General features: G+C 40.8%; 1 protein-coding gene across 1 annotated transcript in view; it reads left to right on the forward strand.

The window, feature by feature from the left end:
• The window catches only part of SPON1 (spondin 1), a 100,634-nt gene that overhangs the window by 678 nt on the left and 75,151 nt on the right, over positions 1-24,805 (forward strand). The window contains exons 2-3 of the mRNA XM_088525903.1: positions 4,405-4,511; positions 19,704-19,837. Of these exons, the coding sequence (XP_088382029.1) occupies positions 4,405-4,511; positions 19,704-19,837 (241 nt within the window). The remainder of the gene's footprint in view (positions 1-4,404; positions 4,512-19,703; positions 19,838-24,805) is intronic.

The following is a 24,805-nucleotide window of genomic DNA, read 5'->3' on the forward strand; positions in this document are numbered from 1 at the left end:
CTACCCTGCTCGATACAGCATGGTGGCTGGAAGCCTTAACATCCAGCAGAGAGGAGCGGAAACTCGGTGGTAGCTGCTTTTGCCCTGAAACGTGAATGCTAATATAATGAGTGAGCATATGGGCAAACAGTGATGCAGGAGGCTGCCAACTTCCCACACTTTCTACTTATGTTTATCCCCTATCCCTCCTTTTCTTTTTTTTTCCCTTCTTTTTTTCCGGGAGAATGAACAGATGGTGCAAACAGGGAAGAGGCAGAGATGGTGCTAATGACCACTGTAAATAAGAGATGGAGGCTTCATTATGTGCTGAGCTTTTCATATACAGTCTTTGAAATCAGCTTCAACTTCCAGAGCACATTTCAGCCTATTTTTCTAGCTAATAGGTACAGGCAACCTTCGGTCACTTGGTTTGCCTCAGCAGATGATGCTTTTTTTTCAAAGTAAACCTTCCTGGAATATGCTGTTAACTTTGTTTTTCCTAAGTACTTTGGAAAGAAATTGGGCACAGTGCATGAAATGATCAGATGATAAAATGTTCCGTTTTCTAAGCAAAATGAATAGTGTCCTGGAGAAACTGTTTTGAGCATTTGGATATAACTTTGTAGGGTTATTGTATTAAAATCATCTCTCAATAGTGTATTTTAATACATTGTGAGGAAATATCCATTCCCTAGAAATAAGTGAGCTGTTTCAGACATCAAAATTGGTATGTTGAGTCCGAAAGGCTTCAAGTTGCGTATCAGTTGGTAAGTGTTCAAGGTAGGATAGAGGCAAGTGTTGAGTTCTTTCACAGGGATAAACATGTGAATGTCCTTAAAGCATTTCATGAGTTATCTCCAGAAGAGTTACAGGATATTTTCGGTCATCTACTAAAGAAGTTTCTATTATATGGACATGTAGTGGGAAAAGAAACTCCCAATTGAATTAGCACAGAGAATTTTGCAGCTATATTAGGTTGTGGCATTTAGAGCTCAATTGATAAAAATAGTATACTGTAGCTTCTTAGAAGTGAGAAAGTTTTATTACAGATAATAGTAAAAGATTAAAAGGTAGATCAAATTAGTCCTGCAGGGTTTTTGTATTTAAGATGAAAGTATTCAGGTGGCACTGATGCTTATATCACTTTAAGGACACTTTCTGGTGGTAGAAAGAACGTGAGTGAAAGCTCCCGTAACAACTGTGTTGTCTATGGCATTAGTTAATGGCATTACAGAAAGTTTTAAGAGTTCATTTTAAAAGAAAATTCCACAGCACAACCAGAACTATACCTCTATTTTATACAAAAATAGAGAAAAGCCAACTAATAATAAACCTGCGGGAATACATAAATCTTTTTGATTTTTGTTGTGTTTTTTAAATCTTGTACAACACTGCAGAAGATTCTCACAACCACCATTGATTTGCAGCCAAATCTGCCTGTTCCCATACCCCCTGTCTGATTTAATGCCGACAGGGTCTGTGGCACGTTCCCTGGCAGGCTCTGGAGTAAAGTAGGTTTTATGCCAGGTGGATGGCACAGGAATTAACTCCACAGACAAAACCAGTGCTCCAGCCAGTTGAGGTACGGATACCTCCATTTATGCCTGCAGCACCATGCAAGACCCTGAGGAAGCCTGGTGGCGTGGGAATCAGAAGAGCTAGCTTGCAGCTGCCCCAGGCCTTTGGAAAGCTTTCCGGCCCTTCTTGCAGCTATTGACCTTCAGATCCGCTGGGACTGGGGAGTCTGGGCTAGGGGAGTGCTACCTCCCACCTCCCTGGAGCCATCGGAGAAGGGAAGGGCCCTGAGCACCGGCCAGTCCTTCTCTGAATAGATGTGCATATCCCCTCCTCCCAGCGCCAGCAGCAGTAAATAGGGGCATTGCTCTTATCTGGGGCATCTACAAAAGCAACACCGCCTGCAGCCTTTCCTCCCCGCGAGGCGACCGGCAGCCTAGTGCAAGCAGTGCCAGGCACCATGTCCTGCCAACCCAGCATCCAGGTCCCCTCATAGATCCTGGGCCATGCCAGGTTGCTTTTGGTTGTTTTCCAAGGGCGAAGGTGGGATTAGGCTTAGAAAGTGTTACTGGATAAAGATCTTTGGCAGTGGTCAGTTCTACCTTCCTTGACCTGCAGGGCTGGGTTGCTTGCTTGCACGAGATTCCCATGAAAAATGGAGTAGGTTTGTCCTCTTAAAACTATACATAAGAGTTCTGAAACTTAATAGCATGCCTGTTTCTTGTGACAGCATGAAATGCAAATAGTTTCCTCCATAGTCCTGAAATTGTTATTCTGCTGAAGACAGTAAGGATGTGACTAGTATAGTCCTGCTAAATATTCTCTCTGTGGCTATGCTTTCTATTTTTAATGGAGTTTTCACTGTAAGTCCGTTTATCTCCTCAGTTTTCAAGGCACAGCTCAGTCTATGTTGCATGCTTTGCTTGCTTTGGTTTGGGAACTTCTCATTGAATAATGTTGACTCTTCCTCTTTTCGTTCCTTCCTTCCTGAGAACATGCAAACAACTTTTCTATTGTGCATGAAGAAAGCCTCACTCTCTGAGGTGTTTTAGCACCTCTCGCATTGCACAGACTCTTGACAGACGGGATAGCACAGCCACATCTGTTGGTACGTGCGCAAAGTCTGACGCAGGCTGAGGTGTAACACGGGCCGTGGGAAGTCGGCCATCCTGCCGGACGCCAAGCAGCAATCGCTGCGTGATCCCGGCGGCAGCTGGGCTCCTGTTAAAGCGAAATCTTTGACTTGGAGCCTGGCGTAGGGAGGAGCCACAGTCTCTTGTAAAAGTGCAGCTGTAGCCTGGCCGTTTCCCACTCACATGGACACTGAGCCCCCTTGCTCTGCGTGGAAAACCTCAGCTTGGCCCATCCAGGGCAGAGCCCCCACCACAACCAGGCGCTGTGTTTGTGTTCCTCAAAGGAGAAGCTCAGCCCAGCGTTATCTTAGTGCCCTGTGGGGAGTTATTGTGGGGTCAAGCGACTGTGCAACCGCAGCGCAAGTATTGCTAAGCCCGGACATTCACAAACTGTGAGTCAGCGCTTGGAACGCTCGTCTGCTCTTTTTGCTGGTGAATTTTTGGCATTTCAGGCATCTCCTCTTTAGTAGGTAAGCGTTTTGCTTGGGCTTTGGGAAACTGCTTTGGTTTGAGCTCTAAATTTGTATATAATAATATATAATGTATATAAGAAAAGAATAAGGGAAACCTGTTGAGTCAGTTCATAGCTGGATTTTTCTGCTAGCATCAACATCTAAGTATTCCTGGTGTAACCTTTTATTCCGAGTGATTCAGACTTTTGAATTACATGTAATATATGGAAAAATTGTTGCCTGTACCAGATTTTTATGGGAATTAGCTTCTAGGAAGCAGTCTTGACGGGAGTGTAATGGGTTCATCCTCAGTGAGTTCAGGAGTGCTGTTCTCAATTACTGCCACCGAGAGGCCGGCCTAGGGTTTTTATTTAGATAATGTTGCAGAAGTTTGCAAAATTGGGTTAAGAATTAATAGGGAGATAATGGACTAATAAATGGGATCAGTACTTGAAAAGTAATTAGATATTTTAACCCTATTATTCTACTACCCAGTTTATGTAAATGTGAAAATGCTCTCCTCCCAAACGAGGAGGTCTGACTGTTTTATCAGGTTCCTTCAAGTGAATAGAGAAGTGTGCTGAAAATCACGGTAGCTGTGGGACTCGCTCGTATGCCCGCCGTGAACTGCATCTGTTCAGGCCCTCGCAAAGAGCAGTGACCCTGCCTGGGCTGATGGGGCGCGTTCATTCTCCGCGGCTCCGGACGGAGAAGGCGGCTTCACGGAGAGGACTGAAGCGAGCGGTGCTTGGCCCCCGCGCTTGACGCCTGCTTTGGCAGTCGCAGCCGGTGGCGCAATTTCGGAGGCTGGTTTTAGCCACGAGTGAAGCGGCGCGTTCAGTCCTGCCCTGAGGCCGGGAGAGTGTTGTGGCAGGGGTTGAGTGCCGTGCGGGGCGCAGTGCAGCCAGAGCCCGTGGGACGGGAGGCGTGCGCCTGCCTAGATCGGCTCTGGGCAAAGAGTGGCACCAAGACTGAAGCCAAACACTTCGGGAGGTGTCCCTTCGTGTCAGAAATTCCCATGGAGCTGAGCAAATTAACAGTCTCCTTTCCAAAACCAGACCAAATTAAAAAAAAAAATCTGGGTGAAAATAGCCACAATAGTTCCCATTAAAACTCTGCTAGTGCTTTTCTGCCTACAGGGAAACTTGAGCTGATCTTTCCTGGGTTCAGCTGGCACTTCTCCATGATGTTTGCCCTCGAGCTTTTGTTAATGCCAGCTCTGAACACCCTTTCCAAACTGAGCTGTGAAATGCCTTGTGCGTGGCCGACTTCACAAGTAGTATTGTTTCTTTTATTAATTAAATTATTTCTATTTTGTTTCTCAGTGACACTTTCTGCTGCCACTCCTGCTTACTTTCGAGGATTCACACTGATTGCCCTCAAGGAGGGTAAAGAAGGGGACAAGGAAGAAGACCATGCGGGAACGTTTCAGGTGAGAGATCTTTCCCTGGATGGTGTCTCCAGGACTTTACCTTCCTCTGTGCTTTCCTGAAAGGGGGACAGTATTTCCACAGCAGAATGCAGAATATGCTTGAGTAAGAATAAATATCTGTAGATGTTGGCATGATGTGAGGGGGTTATAATATATCTAATATTCCATGCCATCTCTCAAAGAGGTTAAGGCATTTGTAACTTGACTTCAGCTTATCCTCCCTCTATTCTTACGGTTAAACGCAGGCATAAATGATTTGCGTAATTGGAACTTTTTGTTAGTCAAAGCTAATATATGTATGATTTTATCCAAATCTTTTGCTTTATGGGTTGCATTTCTTTGTCTAGGTATTTTTGTCCATTCAAATGTAGATTATGCTTCTGCATATAAGTAAATTGTGCTTCTAAGATTCTTTCCACAACTGTAATAATTATTTTATCAGTCATAAATTAGATTCTGCTCTCTTAAAGATGCTCATTATTACTTTACTTAATGAACTAATTGAGTGGGATGAAAAGCTGTTTGTCATAATAAAAAGAATCAGAATTGAGAGGTATGATTCACTAAATAATATTTTCAGTTATTTCAAGTTGACATCACTGAAAGAATTCTGAATAAACCTGAGAATATACATCATATTTATGAAAGTGGATAGAAATTGTATAGGTTCGTGGTCTAATATTCTCACGTCACGTACTGTTTTTCTAGCTGTTTGACTTTCTGAATTTAGAAATATTATTATTTGTAATATTAGTTATAATTTACAGGTGATAGTGGTTTATGGAGAAAAGTTTTCACTTATCCCTAAGAGTAATTTCCATGTTTTCAAGAGTAATACTGAAGGATTTAAATTCTGAAGTGGGGGCAGGAATCAATCTAATCCTAACATCTATTCTGAAATTGTTTTTTGCTGTTAGCATATAGCGAATATGATGAGCAAACTTGGGCTACATTTGTTCTTTTTTTCCTGTCTATTCTATTTAGAGATTTCTTTCTTATTTTCATGCATTTGTAAGAGAATGTAGAATAAGTGATAACTTAATTGTTGGAATAATTCCACGTGCCCCAAGACGGCATGTTTTTCCAATATTATTTGGGGAAAATCTTTGAAATGGATGATTCCAAAGGAAAAAAAAATCCTCAAAACCCTGCAATAATATTAGGGAGTAGAAATGTTGGGCTTATTTAATTTTAAAAAGAATTTGTTACCATTCGTGTCTGTATTTCAGTTGTTATGGCTAATGGGAAGGATTTGGCATGTGCTTTGCTGTTATGGCCAGCTGCGTGTCTAACTCGTAATAAAGTGAGAAACTTGCTGGACTTTGCTGAAGGAATTTTAAAATCAACAGAGAGTGGGAGGCAAATGGAAATTCTAAATAGATCCAGAAAAATAAAAAAGCCTAATGGATCTCTGTGGAGGGAACATTGTTTAGCTTTATTACATGAATTGCGATCTGAAATCAGTGTTTTAATTTGCAGATGTGTTTCAGGTTTTCTGGATAACTAATTTTGTGGGTTTTGTGGCACAAGCAATGCTTGTTGTGCTCTTTCCACATTAGCACAATTAGCAGATGTTCATTCAGATAGTGCCTGCCAGTGCTGCCTGTGTTAATACAGGATTTAAGACTCTTCAGTATCTCATGAATCCTGATACCTCTTGAATCATGTCCTTGTGTAACCAGTCGCAGGGGCTTGACCTTATAAATTTCACAAGTGCTAAAGTTCTTGGTTGACAAGTGTGTTTTCCTGTACTCTTTCATACTTTTAGTACCTTTCTATTTGCCCTAAAGTAGAGAACCCTTACAGAAGGTTGTTCTCCATGGTTCTAAGTCAGCTCCTCACTGAGAAAACTGGGACTTTAAAGTCTGATTTTCGTGCAGTTTCTGTATCTAATGTGGCCAAACCTCTGCTCTGTCTCCATAAGCACAGTCAGGGTGTAATTTGGCTTCGAAATAAATTACAGTTTCCCACAAGCGCACAAGCATACGTTGACTAGCTAAACTGATTATAGCTGGGGACTTGAGGGTGCCAAATTAAGTCATGGAAGTTGCAGGCTGTAATAACATGGCTCTTAGGCCAGGGTGGCTGCAGCAGCCAGTGCCGCACAGCACTATGAAAGCTTAGGCTAGAGGGTCCTGCCTGGCCTCTTGTGCGAGCCCTTCCCAGCTGCTGTGGTGCTGCACCAGGCTGCTGAGCTTTGTGTTTGGTGATGTTTAGCAACTCTCTGCAAGTTGTTTGACAGCAATTTAAAGGCAAATTACACTCAGGGGCCACAATCAAGCACTGATTGAGGATAGAACAGTATCGGTACAGTCCAATCACTGTGCATAGCAAGTGCAATAGATTTAGTTTAGGAAATAATGCAAAATAATAGAAATTTAGTGCTGAACCTCATCTCCTCTGTCATGCTCTGAGGGAGAATAAATATTGTAAGAAAATTCTTGGTGGATTTTTGTTTTTTGGTATGCTTTTAAAAAGTTTTCAGGAAAAAAAAAAAGAATCCATAATATAACCAGGTAGCTCATTAAAATGCTTCAATATTTACAGAAAGTTTAAAGAAAAACTTAGACCTTTCCCAAATGTCTAAATTGAGTCCTTACTAACATTTTCATTTGGTCTCCTAGCAGGCAATCCTAAATGAATGCTTTTAAGATATTTTAAAGGTGTTTATTCTGGAGTTACCTTTTCCAGAGCTGTGTCTGTAGTCAGCGTGAGCCCTTCTGCTTGGGCTCATATCAAATCCAGAGACCATAATCCCTTAGGATATCGCAATCGCTTCCCTTCTGGCACACAGAATTCTCCAAGTGCACGAGAATTTATTGCAGCAGCGTCACAGCATTTGTGTGTGGTCCGAGATGAAGACCTAGATCCTTTCTTGCACATACAGCTGCCTCATTTTGTGTCTAGGCACATTATTCAATATGTAGGGTTGTGAATTTGAGTGAATTTGATCTTGACTGTGTTTTCAATTTATCAAGAAAACTTGGAGTTACAATCCTGTCTTTTAAAGCGCTCACAATTCCTTACAAATTGGTGCTGTTGCTGGGTTTTGTAAGTACTTGTTCATTTGATCTAACGGTTAAACAGCCTAAGTAATATTGTGTGCAAATGTGATCTTTCTCATGTATTTGGAGTCATAAAGGTACTTCTCTGACCATCTTCGGCATTATCAGCTGTTATATTCCTGTGTCACACCAGTGTTTTTAGGATAGTTTTGTCTTTTGCTGATAGGAGAGTAAGTGGACTTGCCTTTCTTTACTTTAGAGTGAGCCAGGAATATCTTAGTTTGTCATCGAGCTCACCACCCACGGAGGGAATCACCCATGGAAGAGTATAAGCAAGAAAATATTTAATAGAGTGAAGAGAGAAGAGTATAGAGTATAAGAAGAGCATAGAGTGTAAGCAAGAAAAATATTTAATAGAGTGAAGCTTTCATTAAAAGTACGACATTTGTAAAAGCTAAGAGGTATGTCCTAAAGAAGAAAACATGTAAAGAAGTTTGGAGTAGTAGTGGGTAAGTAAGGAAATTAAATGGTCCTTTACTCTGAGGCCTCCTGCAAGACCTTGCTTTACCGTGATCAGGAGTGCCAAACACTGCCTTGGTTTTCAAAGACAGGCTGCCTTGTTGTCATTGCTGTTGTTTTGATACTGCTTAGCTGCCCCATCTGCTTAGCCAAGCCCTTAGAAAGGCAATTTCTCAATTGCTGTGATCTGGCATTGCTTAAGGGTTGCAAGATGGTTTTTCAAGTGCTTGACATACTTCACTTTGAAAGTAGCAGTCTTAAAAGGGTTGTGGCAGTGTCTCATGACTTATCAGTTCTCATATGATATGCCAGTTTGGTTTGCTTTTGAAAAAATCTTAAAAGACAATTATTTCTTGAGTATTTTATACTGAAATAAAACTGTACTTGCCATGTTGCACTCAACCGTTCGGATTGTTTTAACCTTATATGCCAACGTGAGTACGTTAGGCTACTTGCAGATAACTCGAGATGTGTAAAATGATGCAGTTCTGTTTAACAAATGAGTTCAGAACGTTGCTAGCAGTTTGCTCGTGTTTGGCTGCCCTGCGCTTACTTTGCTAGCATCTTATGAGAGCATCTTATATGGCAGAGTCTGTCATATAAGCATAGGGAAGCAATGTTTTTTTTTGCTTTTTTGATGTGAAATGTTCAATCATCCAATGGCTTGCAGATCACATAAGATGAATTTCCAGTTCATAGTAAAACCATTAATTTAGCTTTCTTAGCAAAGCTTCCTCACAGGCTGGTGAATGAAAACAGTGTTTTTGTCTAAAATTCCAAATTTTAAAAATTCTTTCTTGAGGGAGGGCTGAAACATTAGAGGAGGGAAGTGTGATCCACAAGTGACATACAAATTGGCAGAAGGAAGGCAAAGAACAGACAAGATACTTACTGGTGGCTTAAAAACTAGTGGCTCTGTGGCCACCACATGTACACCTATATACCTGCATACCACATGTGTGCTTTTGGCAACCAGGAAAGGGCACAAGGCTCTGAGAACTACCTTCAAAGACAGGCAGGTGCAGTACCAAAACCACTGGCTGGGGGAGAGGGTTTGCAGTTGCATACAAGTCCCGGAATGAAAATTCTGTTTCTGAAGTTTTGATCGGTAGTTTCATCAGGAAACAGCTGTTATGCAGTCATTAAATTCACAGTCCAGCACCTCAATTAAGAGTGTATTAAAGATAAAAGGATGAGGAAATGCCAGGTATTTAAGAAGGGAGAGATGAATTCCAAGTCTGTAGTCTAAATGCTGTATTTGTCTCATTGTATTCCTGAACTTCTGCTAAAATACAATCTCTTCTTACTACTACTGAATGAGAATCATTGATATATTGTTCTAGATAGAACAAAGAATTGTATAACACTAATACAAGCTTTAGTTCACTTGCTCTTTAGGGTGGCATTGAGTGTCCTTGATAAAAATTTCAGTCCTTTCTAGAACTCCTTGACTTCCATTTCCTCATGTTCTGGGCATCAGTTGACACACGGTTTCTAAAATGAGTTAAAAACAAAGTAACTTGTCACAGCCATCTCTACTGTTCATTGGAAAATGTGAGCATTTTGAATGAGACTAAATACAAGAAGTGACGCTGGAGTAGCCTTAACCTGATCTGTGTATGGGCAAGGTGTTGGTTAAAAATAGGCTCAAGAGGTAATTAATCATTGCTTTGGACAGTAAAAGAGACCCATGCAAAGTAAGTGTGGTGAGTGCCAGGAACTTGCAGAAGAGGAACAGCTTCATGGTCATGACTACTTGCTGCTGAAGAGGCTGCAGTAAAAGTTAACTAGTTTTCAACCGTGCAGGGATTTCTGACCCTTTCTTTTCATTTTTTTTGTTTGTTCTGGTTTGAGTTATGAGTGAGGCAAAAAAAAACTTTATAATGCAACAGCTTCCATTTTTTGCATGAATGAATTGCAGGCTTCTTACACCTGGACAGCTCTCTCAGTTGATTGTTGTTCTGTCTTCTAATGACAATTATTGAAACAGCTAACCAGATGAAGTAAGAAAAATTGAGAGATTGCTGAATACTGCTTCCATGTGTAGAAGCTACCTAGTTAAATCTCCTGATGAATTTGTTTACTAGATCATTTATTTCTTGAATTAGCTCTAAATGACAGACCTTTCTGGTCACAAGAGGCTCTTGAAGAGGCTCCTTGTTGCCTATAATTTGCACTAACACTTAATGAATCACCTCTGCTTTGGGAAGACCTAAAGAGAAGAAATGACCCTGGAAGCTAATCTTCAGACACAACAGCTTTAGGACTCTCCTAATGGACTTTATGGGACTTGGGTCTCTGATGCCTTTGGGCCTTCTCCGTGCGGATCTGCTGTCCAGACCTGAGGCTGGTTTTGCATTTGCAGTTACTTCATTGAGAGCCAAAGAACAGTTCTGGAAGTGCAGATCACCCTACCTCTCTTTTTGTCAGTCAGTAGAAGTTGTGCTTTCTTCCACTTAGGCAGCATTTAAGAGGACACTCCTATCTCAGTGTCTCTGATAGGACATATTTCAAAGAGCTGATCCCTCCAGTCAGGGTAATCTACCTAACTCATTGTTATTCCAGGAATAGCCTTTCTTCAGATGGCTGAGGCAGAAATTTTAGAAGGCATTTAACCCTGTGACTTGATACTTTACCTACTTGACTGGCTCTTGAATGGCAGGTGTGGGGAAAATCCATTAGCATCTTTAGACGATAATTAGAGATCTTCAGTTTTGCAGGCTTCACAGCCAAGTGAGACAAATCAATTCTCATCACAACTCACTGCTGAATTCCTAGCTCCCAGGCTGACTTCACTGTTTGCTATGCCAGTTGCCTGGAGAACCACCTTCTGTATTGAGAAGGCAGTTTGTCACTACCAAAGCGTCAACATACTTAGCTCTCATTATTCCAGGGTGTACATTGCCTTTCTCGGATGTAGATGGAATCTACCCTGACAGTCCTGCTCCTCCACAGCTGTTCCCTTTCCAGTGGCGGTAGGCGGCTCGCAGTGTTTGCAGAGGGATACTGTTTCAGCTTCCATTGCAGGCCTCAGCAGCAGTGATGGATTATTTGCTTGGTTAGATAGCTCGTTCTCATGACCTAACAACCCAGCATCATTCGTCATCTGCTCACAGTTCATTTCCATCAGAATAATGTAGGCTTTGTCCAGAATTCCTCTCCTGTCTACCATGGGACGCAAACACAGGTAATACTGAATGACACTGGCATTTTTCCTTGCAACAACACTGGTGGAAGATCTTGTTTTTGGGGAAGTGCCCATATCTCCTGATTTGGTCTGGCATTTCCTAGTGTGATGCTAGGATCACTTCAGTACCAGAACAAAGTTGTTAATCCTTGGTTTGTGAAGTTTGGGATGGTAAGGATAGCTGTAGTTGAAAATACTTACACAGAAGAACCTCTTTTGGTGAGTGAATCAAGTTTTCTCATCGCATCCGTTAATGATCACCTGAAGATCTTTGCATTAACACCAGCCCCTGACAGCAAGGTTTTCGCTATTCCTCTGCTGTGAAATTGCCTGATTTTGAGAGGCCTCGCTAGGCTCTGCTCCTGTGAGCAGTCCCACTGTGGAGGCGGGAATACAGCCCTGCCTGTTCTCCTGCCACTCTTCGGATTCACCTGCCACCCCTCCAGCCTGGTTTTCCTCTCTGTTTCGTTTCCCTGGCCCACATGGGTGGGAATGGCACACAGACAGACAGCCTGGCTGCCTAGGGCCTCCGCAGTGTCCGTCTTTACACGTGGCTCTTGGAAGTGCAGCAGAACATGGTCATCTCTGATGGTCCTTTGGAAATGGTTCATTTACCAAGAGGAAAGTGATTGTGTTTTGACACTTAGTGCATAACATTGTTGCTGCTTTCTTTTTGCCTCATGAATATTACTGTCTCTTTGTATGGAATAACCAGGTAAACTGAATGGAGAGAACAGGATCTTAAGATTTCTCAGAATCATCCATAATATGAATCTACAGATGAAGATATATTTATTATGACTGGGTAGCAAGTGAGCAATATTAGTGTTGGTACATGTAAAACCATTCCAATCTGCAACTGAAACTGTAGGCAGTTCAGGTAGCTTTGCAATTAAACACCACTGTTTTCTGGCTTTATTCTCTTGGTGCTACCTCATGAGCAGTACAGAAAAAGTATTTTCCTTAGACCTAGTGGGGAAAAAATTGAGTGGAGGGGTTTTTAACTGCACAACATGAACCAACAAAAATGGTTGAAAGGACAATTTTCCCCTTAACTAGTATTACAGTTTTCCCCTTAACTAGTATTACAACTAAACCGTATAGAAATTTCCAATGGAAAGGTCATCAGAGTTGTATAAGTAGCCAAAAATGAAGTATATTATTTTATTGCATTATTTATACTAGATATAAAATATTGAAACAACTATTTGAGATGAAAAACCAAAACATTTAATTTCAGAATGGTTTATTTTGAATATTTTTAAGTTTTTTCCAAATGTTTTAAAATGAAGACAATTCTATTTTGACAGAACTACATTTTGAAACTAGAAATTGTGTGAAAAAAATGTTGCTGACTACCAGTTTAGCACTACTATTTGTACTGCTAAAGCCTAAATTTGAGTATAGCAGGAAATATTGCTGAGTCAGAAACTTAGTTAATTTTAAAATGCACCTTTGAAATAATGGAATATCTTTAATGATAAGAAGAACCACCTTAGAAGTAAAAGCAAAGTAAATAGTTTTTACTGCTTTAACTCAGAGTGTAGCAAAATTATTCCACTCTTCACATTCTGTACACGGTTGCCTGTTTGGCAGCGATGGAAAATGAGTAAGAAGATTCCTGATGCTAAAGATGTGCAATTTTAAATTTTTCATGCTTGTGTCAAGTTGATTTTAAAATTGATCTTCTGGTTTCTTAATGAATATTACAAAACTAAAGCTTTTTTTTTCCCCTTCTCTCCAAAGAGAAAGTACTTACCTCCCTCTCAGCCTAAACTGCATATATTGAATTTCTGCTTGTCCTGATGAAATTTTAAATGCAACAGCTTTCCAGTCTTGGCATCCATATTCATCAGAATTAACTCCCTTGGAGTTCATATTTCTTACAAAGCTGTAGTGCTCTGCCACCTGCATATATGGTAAGATTTGGAAAGTCTGTTTGGAGCCCTAAAGTTGTAACATTGAAAGAAAGCTGCTGTTGCAAAACAGAGCACCCCGAACTGTCAGTAGGTGCTAGCTCACGTGTTTTAGCTGCGTAAAGCCTGTGCTTGCAGATCAGCAGTATTTCTGTTTTAAATGTGGTTTTACCGGTGGATTAATTCTTTGTGAATAGATTATGTTTTGTACACAGTTGTCCGAAGGCTAAGGGAATTTGGTGGAATCTGCTTGAACGAGGTTGGGATGTATATTTTGGCACTGAGGAAGAACATGAATAGCACATGTGCCAAAGCTGCTGCTGCTGCTGCTTCAAAGCTCCAGCACCAATCAGGACAATAATGCTATTAGAAATATGTATTTTCTGTAATCCTTAAATCCCTTCTTAACTTAAAGGAGCTCCAAGTGAGGTAGCTTTCCTTGGCAATATGTTCGAAATGCTGAGTAGTGTAATGCTTTCTAAAATGAAGGATAAAGAAAAGCTCAGACCGAATAAGCATCTGAGAAATGCTGCGCCAGTAAAACCTGCAGACTCACATTTTAACTATGTATTTCAAATAACTTTCATCAGTTCAGATGTTTTTACCAACAGGTGTTGGTAAAAAACGCACTTGCTTTGTGTGTTGCTAACAAATTTTGTGTTATATTGTTTAAAAAATGCGTATCTCTATTAATAATAATAGCACTGGTTATTTGTAGTAAGGGAGTCCTGTCAAAGACGAAGGCCATATTTGACCATACCAGTGTATTGCCACTTTTAGGGGAACGCATCAACATTGGTGTACATTTTCTGGAGAAGATTTTTCATCCAGACTTCGGTTCTGTTTGGAGGCAGAGCTCCCTCACAAGTGGCAGAAGACTTTCAGTCTGCATGGAGAAATGCAGAAATGTTCTAGGCATTTCCAGCTTGTTTCCCACCGGAGTGTTTTGCAGTCCTAAAGATCAGCACAGCTATTTCAGGGGAGATTTCCCACCATCTCTTCCTCTCAGCTGCCCTTGCTTTGTAAAACTGGTAAACTGTTTTGCTAGGGCAGCAGGGCAGACGGGCTTTGTAACGTGGAGGTGAAGTCACCAGGATGAACAGAGCAGCAGTTTGAAGGTGCATCGAGGCTTTTGTCACCTGCCTGTGGAGCCCTCCTCTCTTCACACATATGAAGAGACTGGCTGCAAGTTGCTTGTTTTGCAGATGCTCCTGGGTCTGTCTTGTGGGCACCACGGCACCAGTTTCCAAGTGGATATGGGGCTCTGCATCCTCCATATCTCAAAAGTGCCCAGCCCCGGCCGTCCCCACGCTTGCGGGGCACCGTTCCCAGCCGCCCCCTGAGCCCGTCTCCTGTCGCATTTGAGCTATTGGCATAGGCACGCTGAGGAGCTGGCATCTCATATTCAGTCGTTTCCCAGAGAACTCCTGTTTATGGAGTCTGAGGCTAATTTGAGGTCTGACAAGCTGTTAAGGAGAATAATAAGTACGTTTTATAGAATATTTCATGTACCGTGTTGGAAAGGGGCTCAATGTCTGTACCCCTGCTTAGCAGGTGAGAAACAGACTACAGTAAAGTGAGCTGGGAAAAGTCGGCTCTCCCACGTTCTGCTCTGGGGTTGTATCCACATTGCCATATTGTTTTATTTTATTTTATTTTATTTTATTTTATTTTATTTTATTTTATTTTAATTTTATCACATCTTAGTTTGAGGAGAGTTTGTGGTTGAAAAAGAATGAGAACAGTTTAATTCGGCTAAGTACTCATATAGTATACCCTGTCTTTCTCTGCTTGTTTCGTGGTTCCATGTGTAAATTGTATTTATCCCATGGAATAGAAGTGAATTCCTATTTCTCTGAAAAGCAAGTTCAGGCTTTTGGCTACTACAGAATGTCATGGAAAATAAGAAACTCATGTGTTAAAACTGTGTAGTCTGATCTCAGTAACTTTCCTCTCCATGCAGGTCTTATTAGATTCAATTATACATCCAGGTGAACCAAGAGTTGTGCTTTTTCAGCTCTGGAGTTGCCCACCTCGCCCAGAATGGTCATGTCCCAGGAGAGCAGACCAAGGTTCAGTCCCGTGCAGCGCAAGGCACACAGCGCTCGGCGCCTTGATTTAGCTCAGTAAATACCTCATGGGACTGTCCTTTACGGAGCTGACATGTCTGGGGCCCCTAAGCCAGAGCTAGTTTGTGCATCCTCTTGGGCAAGAGTCAGCTGGCACGGTTTGAATCTGCGTGTGCCAAGGCAAGAAGAGTGAGTTCAGTCCTCAGAATAATTCCCCATCTCTGGTGAGGGTTGTTGGGTAGCAGTGGCTGCATTGAGAAGCTGGATGCTTTTTAAGGGAGTTCGTAAGAAAATGCTGCTCAAAAAGAGTTTGTTCTTTCCCTTCTGGATCTTAGTACTTTACTTCTTAGTATTAAAGTATTAAAGCTTTGGGAAATTCAAATGGGAAAGAAGAAAGGAGGAATTTTCTCAGACAAAACAGGTACTTGCTGAAGAAAGTTACAGATGGGATCAAAAAAGATTTGTACCCCTGAGATGAATGGCAGCTTTCCATGCTTAGTATAGTTTCTTTGCTAGAGATTAGGGAAGTAATATGTTGTTTGGGAAAAGGCCAAGTTTTGCAATATTCTGGAATTCCTCTGGTAGAGGAAGAGAAGTGCCCACGAAAGTGCTTATCCTGTGAGCTCTGCCTGGGTGCAGCGTCCAGCTGTTCGGCAGAGCACAGCTGCTGCTGCGGCTGGAAAGCCTCCTGCGTCCTCGGGACGAGGGCTGAGGCGCTGCTGGTCCTGGCCAGCAGTTTCAGCTGAGGAAGTGGCCAAGCCAGTCGCGGATTTGTATAACCTTTTGAGGCTCCTTTTGAGCGTGATCCTGAGCTCTCTGTTCTCAGTGTACTTAACTCTTTTGTCAGCATCACCATTTTTTTTTCATACTGGTGTAAATTTGTAAACGAACTTAACTGTGGAGAGGTCAGCTATCTGGTTGGGCTTATTTGATTACTAATTTCTGTAAATCAGAAACAGTGAAGTCTGTTACTCCAAGTGTTCTCTGTATCTGTCGCAATCCCGAGAAAACCAACCCGCTCATCCATCTGTTTGAGGACGCAGGAGTTATCCAGTCCTGCTTTTCAGGAACGCTGCAGCTCCTCCGGCCACCAGGAATGCCAGGAATGCGGGAAAGCCGGAGCCTGCAGCTGAGAGTTTCTCCCTGCTAATATCTCCACTTTTGCCTCGGAGACGTGCACACGTTCAGCCAAATTCGACTCTCCCTTATGCTTGTTCAAATCCAGATAAACTCTGAGAGCATTATTTGGGATTTACACAAGTTCCCCTAAGGGGAAAATTTGGTCTAATGGTATTACAATTGTACATAGGGAACAAAACCCAAAAACCTAAATAGCATTAAGATTAATGTCCGTGGCATTAGTGGAGTCAAAAGAGTTTGTCACATTGATATTTCCCCTTAGAGACCTTGGATTTCTTGACTAAGTGCTTATTTTAGGTTTCAGGAGTTTTGTCCAACGTACAGTTAATCGCTAATCTGTTCCTGTAAATGGGAGGCCTCCCATTAGATATAACCTAGAGTTTAGCGTGCTGTAATTTAGCAATTCGTGCATGTTGGTCTGCATGCCTTTTCCTCACAATTCTTCTGTTTGCACCTATGCAGTCTGACTTTATTCCAGAAGAAAAATCAGGTTTGTATATTATCTGAGGCTATGTATCTTTCTAACTGCAGAGTTGGCCAGGATACTCTTGTTTTCTCCTATGTTACATGTGAGTGCTATAATATAATTCACCATGTTAAAATACTGTGTCATTTGAAATTTTGTATTATAAGTAATTACCCTGTCTTCAGCATCTCCAAGAACTCATTTTAAGCAACAAACCTTGATAGACATGGCAAAAATTTAACAAAGAGATTTGAGATGAAATTATGTTTGCCTGACATCATTCCTAAAAATCTAGATATTTCTCCTGACTTTTATAAAACACATTAGAATACAAGGATTTTAAATCCTTTCAAATTTACTGGCCTTGAAGTTTTCCTGTCTAGTTTAGGAGTTTTTATTCTGTCAACATTAGGGGTCCTTTTTAAGAAGTTTGTTTCATTTTTTTCATCAGAGGAACTCTTCCCTGGCAGACCTTACTCTTCTGTGACCAAGTTTTCCCGGTAGATATTTGGTGACTGATGGAGGAAATGGTGAGGTAGTGTTGAGTCCTACCACATTCTTCCAAGATCTACATTCTGAAATGCAGCTACAGCTTTCAAATTATTTAATTGTGTTTGTGTTTTACTCTGTTGCTAGTGGAAAAAGACATACATAGCTCTCACATAAGGACTTTGTAACAGAGGTATTTCAGATTCAGTTTTTACAGGAGCCACTCACTAGATAAAAATGTTAACTCTAAGCATAGAGGCTTATTTCAGTTGGGGTTCTGCAAAAACATTCTTGGATGAAGTGTCTCAGACATGCTCTAAACTAGATTTGGAACAAGGAACGTATTTGAAAGGTTCTTTCAGCAATGATGAATAGCTTATATCTGGTTGGTCTTATTTACACTTATCTGTAATTACTTTCTTGACCTGACCTGGACGTGTTGTTAAAGCTTTTATCTAAGCATGTGAGATGTGATGCTAGAGCAGCAGTTTGCATCTGACAATAGAATATGGAACTGTGGTAACTGGTTCAGGAATTTGCAGTATTTGAGTTTTTCTAGAGAAGTTGCCCTTTTTTTAAAAAAAAAAAAAAGAGAAGAAAAAAAAAAGATTATCTCATAAAATCACTTTCAATCTGATTTTTATGTGATCATGTATAATACAATTTACAGTGGTGTTTTATTTTGCATAAGATGTGTATAAAATCATACATTCTTCACTCAAAGCTCCCACCAAATTTGGGATTTGATTGAGAATGAATTACTGTGGGACATGAGTAAAATGTCACTTGATAAGGTCTTGAATAATTGAGGAAACCTTTCTGGCAGATAAGTAAGTGATATTATTTCTCCTTTTGCTATTGGAGGAGTAAGGTAGACAGAAAAAGTACAACTGATGTACAAGACAGAATTGCATGTTAGGGATTTCTTAATGTTGAAGTTAAGTGCATTCAATCGTATAAAGGGGAAGCAGAAATAGTTCAGCGCCAGATTAACCCTGCACTGCCTCCCATGCTTCCAGATACTTCGTATTTATTGAAATCCAGCAAAATAGCAGCTACATTGTGTTTAGTTATACAGGTCCTACAGAGTGGTGAAAATATTGAAGGTCATTAACTGCTTTGGATTGAAAACCCATTAACTGTTAACCTACTGACCCAGGGCAATGGCTTGCCAGGCCATGCCATGGAAAACCAGAAATGTGTTGGCTCACCTAGCAGTATTTGGAAATGATGGCAGTATCATTGGGAGAACGATGCAGACACCTGCTTACTGAAAAAAAGATCTTGTCAATCTATAGATATGGCCTATTTTTCAGAAGGTAAAGTAGTATATTGTATCAAACTGCTGAAAGTTTTATATTTATTGAAAAGATAATATTCTGGTAATATAATCTGGCAAAAGTGGGTAGTTAAAACCTCACAAGCTCCCTCAGAGTTGGCCGTGATTATATGTTGATAATTGTAGATTGTTTCTCAAAACGGTGGGTTCACAATTCCCTGCCTGGATCTAGACACAGTGTAATGTGAATTTTGGCTTTATCAAATCAGTGTGGACCATCAAATAATTCCAAAGGAAAAAAAAAGTCTGAGAATCACAGCAGTGGCCTGTTTCCAAAATAAAACTCTACGTTCTGATGATTTTTTTGGTGAGATTTAATGAACAGAAGGCTTCAAGTCGAATCCATGACATAGATACGTAGACCTTTGAGTAAAGTGCCTTGAGCACCACTAGTCTACCTCAGTCTCTGGTTTTATAGGGTCTGCTAATTAGCAAGTATCTCCTCACCAGAAATGACATAAATGCTGTATTTCATGTCAGTTTGCACCATTTAAACCTTTCTGTTAACCAGAAATCAATCATATAAAGCAAAACTGTGTGCAAAAGGGCTAAATAATGGTCTCTGAATTGTAGATGAGCCCATTTCCCATCTCATCTGTCTTGACAGGCGCGTTAGCTAGAAAATAGCACTGCTGAAACAGAACTTAGTTTTTTAAAAAACAACAGTAGATGAACTAAAAACGCTTCTTCTCTGCCATGTTTCATCTGTCCAAACAAGCTTAATGTAATAATAATATAAAAGAATTATGCATCTTCTATTATTCTCAGTCTATAAATATTTACATGAAGCTCCAATAATGGGGATCTGCAAGCAAGATTGTTTGCAGCCACTTCTGTTAACACAGAACAGAAACACTTTTCTGTATTTATCCTGGTGTTCTCTTTTCCTTCTAGAGGTCTGCCTGCATATTATAATAGTGGTTTGTCGAACACTGTTGAGCTAAAAAGAGAGCCATGTAAATAATCCTATTGAAAGAAAACCTGCACAGACAAAATGTGTTCGAGCACCTGTGGCTGTGTATGTCCTTACCTTTTCACTTTCTTCTCTTTGTCTTTCCTTAGATTATAGATGAAGAAGAAACACAGTTCATGAGTAATTGCCCTGTTGCTGTTACGGAGAGCACACCTAGGAGAAGGACGCGGATTCAAGTTTTTTGGACAGCCCCTCCTACTGGTACAGGCTGTGTTATTCTGAAGTAAGTATTGTTATGCTTATTAAACATACAGTTACCATCAAAAGTGCTTAATAGTAAATCTGATATTTGTTACATTAAGAGCTAGTGGAGTTCTTGGATGGTTTTTTTCACCTTTAATACATTGAGCAAAGATAGCTCTACTTGCACAGTTGAATTTTAGCAACTGAAAGCCAAAGTGTTAAAAGTTGCTCAGTGTTATTAGATACTATTTGTGACTGTAACTGAACTTGTTAGGGTCTCAAGGCATTCATTTCCCCTGAAAATCTAAAAGGTAAGAACTTTGGGAATCAAAAATGCACCCACTGGGTTGAGAATTGAATTTTAAAAAAAAGTGACTTTAATTGAGAAAGGGCAGAGATCTCCTACAGTGTCTGGATTTTCTAAGTGAACGTTTTTCAGTAAGAACAGGTGTGTCTGTATGGAGGTGCCTGCTTGCACTGTGTAGAGCTGTTGAACTCTTAGTGATGGCCTCTCGTTCCTGCGCAGTCTGTGGCGTGGGTGCTCGTGCTGTGTGCAGGGTGGACACAGACAACTGGTTTTGTAGGTGCACTGTGTTGTAGGGCCACTCGCTGTCTGTAGATTCCTTAAGGCAATTCTTACTATGAAGAGTATCAGAAGAAAGTGTAGGAGGATCTGTTTCTGCCAGGGAAACATGTTCCATGTCCAAAGATTTTGCTTGTCATATTTAATGAAATGGATTGGTCAAATACTCATGGACAGCTGGGATTTCTTTGCTTGCTTTGAATTTGTGTCAAGGATAAGCATTTGCGATTGCTGCGATGTGCCCTGCAGTAGACTGAAGAATTTCAAAGAGGCTTATCAGCCTTGGGAATACCGTAGAGATATGGAACCGCTCTGGGCTGTTAAAGAGATACTGCCACAAAGATCAGTAGTTCAGGCCAGTTCAGGATAATGTAATGTTCAAATCCCAGCTGGTTCCTGAGCAGACCGCAGAGGTGCGACTGGCTAGCGGCTCTGCGCATGCTTTCCTCTCGCAGGGCTTCCCTTCCGTCCCTGTGCTCCCGGCACCAGAGGCAAACCCTCACCTCCTCCGCATCTGCAAGGGTCAGCTCGGCTCAGCTCTGATGCAGGCTGTGAAATGGGCCCAAGTCTTTGGCAGCCCCTTCTCATCGCTGCCTCTTGGGACCAGAAAAATAATTTGGTTTAAGATAGTCCATTTTGATGTGCACTGAAGCAGTCCAAGAATCCTCTACAGGCCTTTTTGCTCAAGGCAGACAAGTGGATTTCCAGTTGTAACAAAACTGGGTTGTGTATTAAAGTTTATATATTGAAATTTTAAAGAGTTCCTTCAGCAATTGAAGAGATTGTTTCGGCGTTGCTGAGTTGTTGTGAATATCAGTAAAGCTATTTCCTTTTGCCCTGTGGATTGTTTCACTCTTGTGTAATATATTGCTGTTTGGGCCATTTATTACTTCATTATCATGAAAAAATAAGGTGTGGGTATTTTATGCATCCTTTTAAACAGAAAACCCACCAGTAGCAAAGCGGTTTTAAGAAAATTAAGCTTTAATCCGTTAATGATAAGCGACGACACAAGTTTAGTGGATTTTTTCATTGCTGGCTCAACTGTAACTCTTATTACCAAGAAGAATGAACCAAGGCTCATTGAAACTTAAACATCTGTAGCTAATGGTAGCTCTGCCTGGGCTTTTTTTCTGCAAAGGAATGTAGTATAAAGTACTACTAACTGTAAAAATGGTGAGAAATGCTTCCTTCTTGCTTCTCTGCCAGGTCAGGTCATGCTGGTTATCCGACTCCTGTTAGTTTTCACACCAAACTTCATACTCCTGCAGAAGGTTCAGGAGATCCTCAGAGAGTCACAGTCTGAATAGCAAACACAGTGCTATACTTGCAAAAGTATGAAATTGCCACTGCCTCAAAGAATGTGTAGACTAAATCATCAGCATATAATCTTCTCAAGCTGCTGGATGAACATCAGCAGTGCCAACAAAATGCTGAAGTGCCACAATAGAGAGTTAGATTACTCGGCTGCCACCAGTTCCCATAATCTGTATGGGCAGCTAAAAGGACATCTTAGAAATTGAAGTTCATGGAAAATAGGGAGAAAAAATTGGGGCATGCAGGTATCTTGGATGCATTTGTTTTGGTAGAAGTGAAAGAAAAATCCTGTTAGGTACTTTCCAGGAAAAATTAACCGAAAAACACAGATTTGTGCCTAATATTTATTGACTCGAATGGCAGTTCACAAAAAGAATGAAGCAGCCATGTGCATGGCGATGTGCTGGAGCTGGGAGTTCCCATTCGGGCACTATACGCAGCAATCACTGATGTGTCTTCGGCCTTAGGAACTTTTATGTTTTTCCTTTTGAACGTGAAGCTCTGCCCATAACTGAATTACAGGGTTTACAGTAAGCCCTTCTTATAAAGATGCCTTATGGTCAGGTCCCACGGAATGGTGTACAAATGCTGGGCACGGCTTTCGCAGGCATTTGTGAGCGCTTCAGTGACAGAATAAAACCAACACTTCAAAAGCAGCTATAAATAGTACGTCCAAACCCATCGTGGGGAAATTCTGAAACCCTGTACTTGAAAGGGAGCCGCAGTCCCCTGTATGTGATGGATAGTTTTTATTACCAATACATAACCTGCTTCAGCTCCTGGCCACTCTCTCATCCCTTGCCGAATGATTCTTTTGGAACCTGTTAAAGTTAAATAAAGTCACAAGTTAAATGCAACTTTAAAAACTTATTACTGTTCTATGTGCCAAATGTTGTTCTTATTTAACTTTTATAAACTCAGAGTAAGTATAGAGGCTTCCAGGAAGTTTTTCTGCACTAGTGCTTTAGTTCTGTGGGTTTTTTTTTTTCTTTTTAGTGAAATCTGATACCTTTGATGATGGAAACTCTTAGTAGACTGCGTTTGGCTCCACGTTTTCTTACGGCTTTCTAGCACAGCACATGTGATCAGTTTGGTTGCGAAAAGCATAAAATAACACAGGAAAATAGTAAATGTGTAGTCTGGAGATTGTGTAAGGCACACTGGCGTCTTTTGGCACAAGCAAGTGTGTGTGTAACAGCAGCTTTCTGGGTGACTGCAAAATAGAAAGCTTGGGACAATTGACGTTTGTTTGAATCTGACCTCCTGTGAGCACTGCTTTGCCTTCTTAAACATGTCTTTCTGCATTAAACCTCCCCCTGGAAAAGAAACAAAAAGACAAATGACGATGATGGCCAGGAACAACTCGTCCTCTCTTCATTCCCAGGCACTGATTACAATGAAGTAGCCTAAAGGTCTGAATCCTGCCAGGCTCTTTATTGAAATGCAGCACTGTCAGTTCAGGGAATGTATCTGGGGGTGCAAGCAGCACTAGCCGAGCCGCTCTGCACTTCAGGAAGACCCAAGACAGAAGACCTTTGTACTTACACATTACAAACCAGGCTGGGAGATGGGGGGCTCTTTAAGGCCCTCTTTCCACTTGCCCGACATATGCTGGGAACCTGAGCAGGGTCAATCCAGTTGCAGGAAGGTGCACAGCGTCGAGTGTAATCATCTCCTGTACTGATGTAGCAGAGAAGATGGAGCTCTCGCAGGCATCAAAAGCATATTTACTTCTGCGACAGAAAAGCTAAGGGAGATTTATCTGCTTTAACAAGGGAGACCTTAAATCTCATTGCTGTGCGGGTTTTAATCAGTCATATAGACTATTGACTAAAAAGGGAATAAATATGTGTTGTGATTTTCTGCTGCTTGTTTCTGGGAAATTTTTTTTGTCCCAAGGTTAGGGAGTGTTTTATCCTTCTTGGGGAAAAGTGTGCGTTTTTTTTGTAGTTTTATATGCATGTGTAATCTTGTTGATATAAATTACATTGCTTTTTGGTTGTATATAGCAACCAGCGAGTTGAGGAGTTTTCCAGAGTCTTCACAGTCTTCTGAATAAAAACTACTGTCAATTTGGTATATCAGTGTACATACTGAAAAAAACTGAGGTGGCTGTGCCTTGTAGCAAAGTTCTCGTAGCTCCAGGAACAACTTCAGTGCTGAGGCATCGGTCTGCGCTCTAGGTATTATATTTAGTTTTCCAGCTTTGCGTGTGTTCTGGTAAAATCCTCTTATGCTCCAGCCTCCAAATCACTGCACGTGAATGAACTCAGGCTAGAGCTTTTTGAACATGAACTTTTTCCTTTTCTTCAAGCTTTATGTTCATTCAGATTGCTTGACGTCTCACTTGGAGCAAGCACTATATGAGATGTGGTGTCAAAAAGTTTAAAAGAGGAACCGCACACAAAGGAACAAAACCTCACAACAAAGACCACCTTGGCTTGAGTTCATAAGTATATATACATACATATCTATGTATACAAGCTTATTACAATACTTTAAAAAAAATACAAAACATTCAGAAAATATTGAAGTGGCTGAGCACAGTTGCGAAGTACTTTATGAAAGCTTTGGTCATGTAAATGTGCACAGTCTTAAGTGGACAGGGCAGAGATGGGAAATGAGTGGATTTGGATCATTCCTGTCGTTCGCACTGGGCTGTCCTGTATATTCTCAAATGCAAGCTAGGGCCTGTGATCCTTTCTAAAACACTACCAAGGCATAGAGACACGAAAGATTGTGTGCTAACATCTTAGTACTTCAGCTACTTAAAAATAAGTTAAATGTTGTTTTCTTGGTCCACTTGTTTTTTTACAAATCAAACAAGACAAATATTTTATACTTGCAATGTAACTGCAACTTGCAGCCCCTGATTTCATTTTTCAGGCAGAATATTGACAGGCTGTAATTGCATTAGGAAAGAAGAATAATCTCTGGTGTACTTTCTGTAAGGCTTCTGTATTTATAACAGCTCTAATATTAGATTGTAAAAATGTATACTTGCATTTTAATATATACAGTATCTTCCCTCTGGATCTACTGACTATAAACACACTTACATTTAAAACAAAAATCTAAAGCATTTCACTTTCTCACAGATTTGATAGT

Source organism: Tinamus guttatus, unplaced genomic scaffold, assembly GCF_059628265.1.
Source record: "Tinamus guttatus ecotype Peru unplaced genomic scaffold, ASM5962826v1 Tinamus_guttatus_pri_ptg000240l, whole genome shotgun sequence".
Taxonomy (NCBI): Eukaryota; Metazoa; Chordata; class Aves; order Tinamiformes; family Tinamidae; genus Tinamus; species Tinamus guttatus.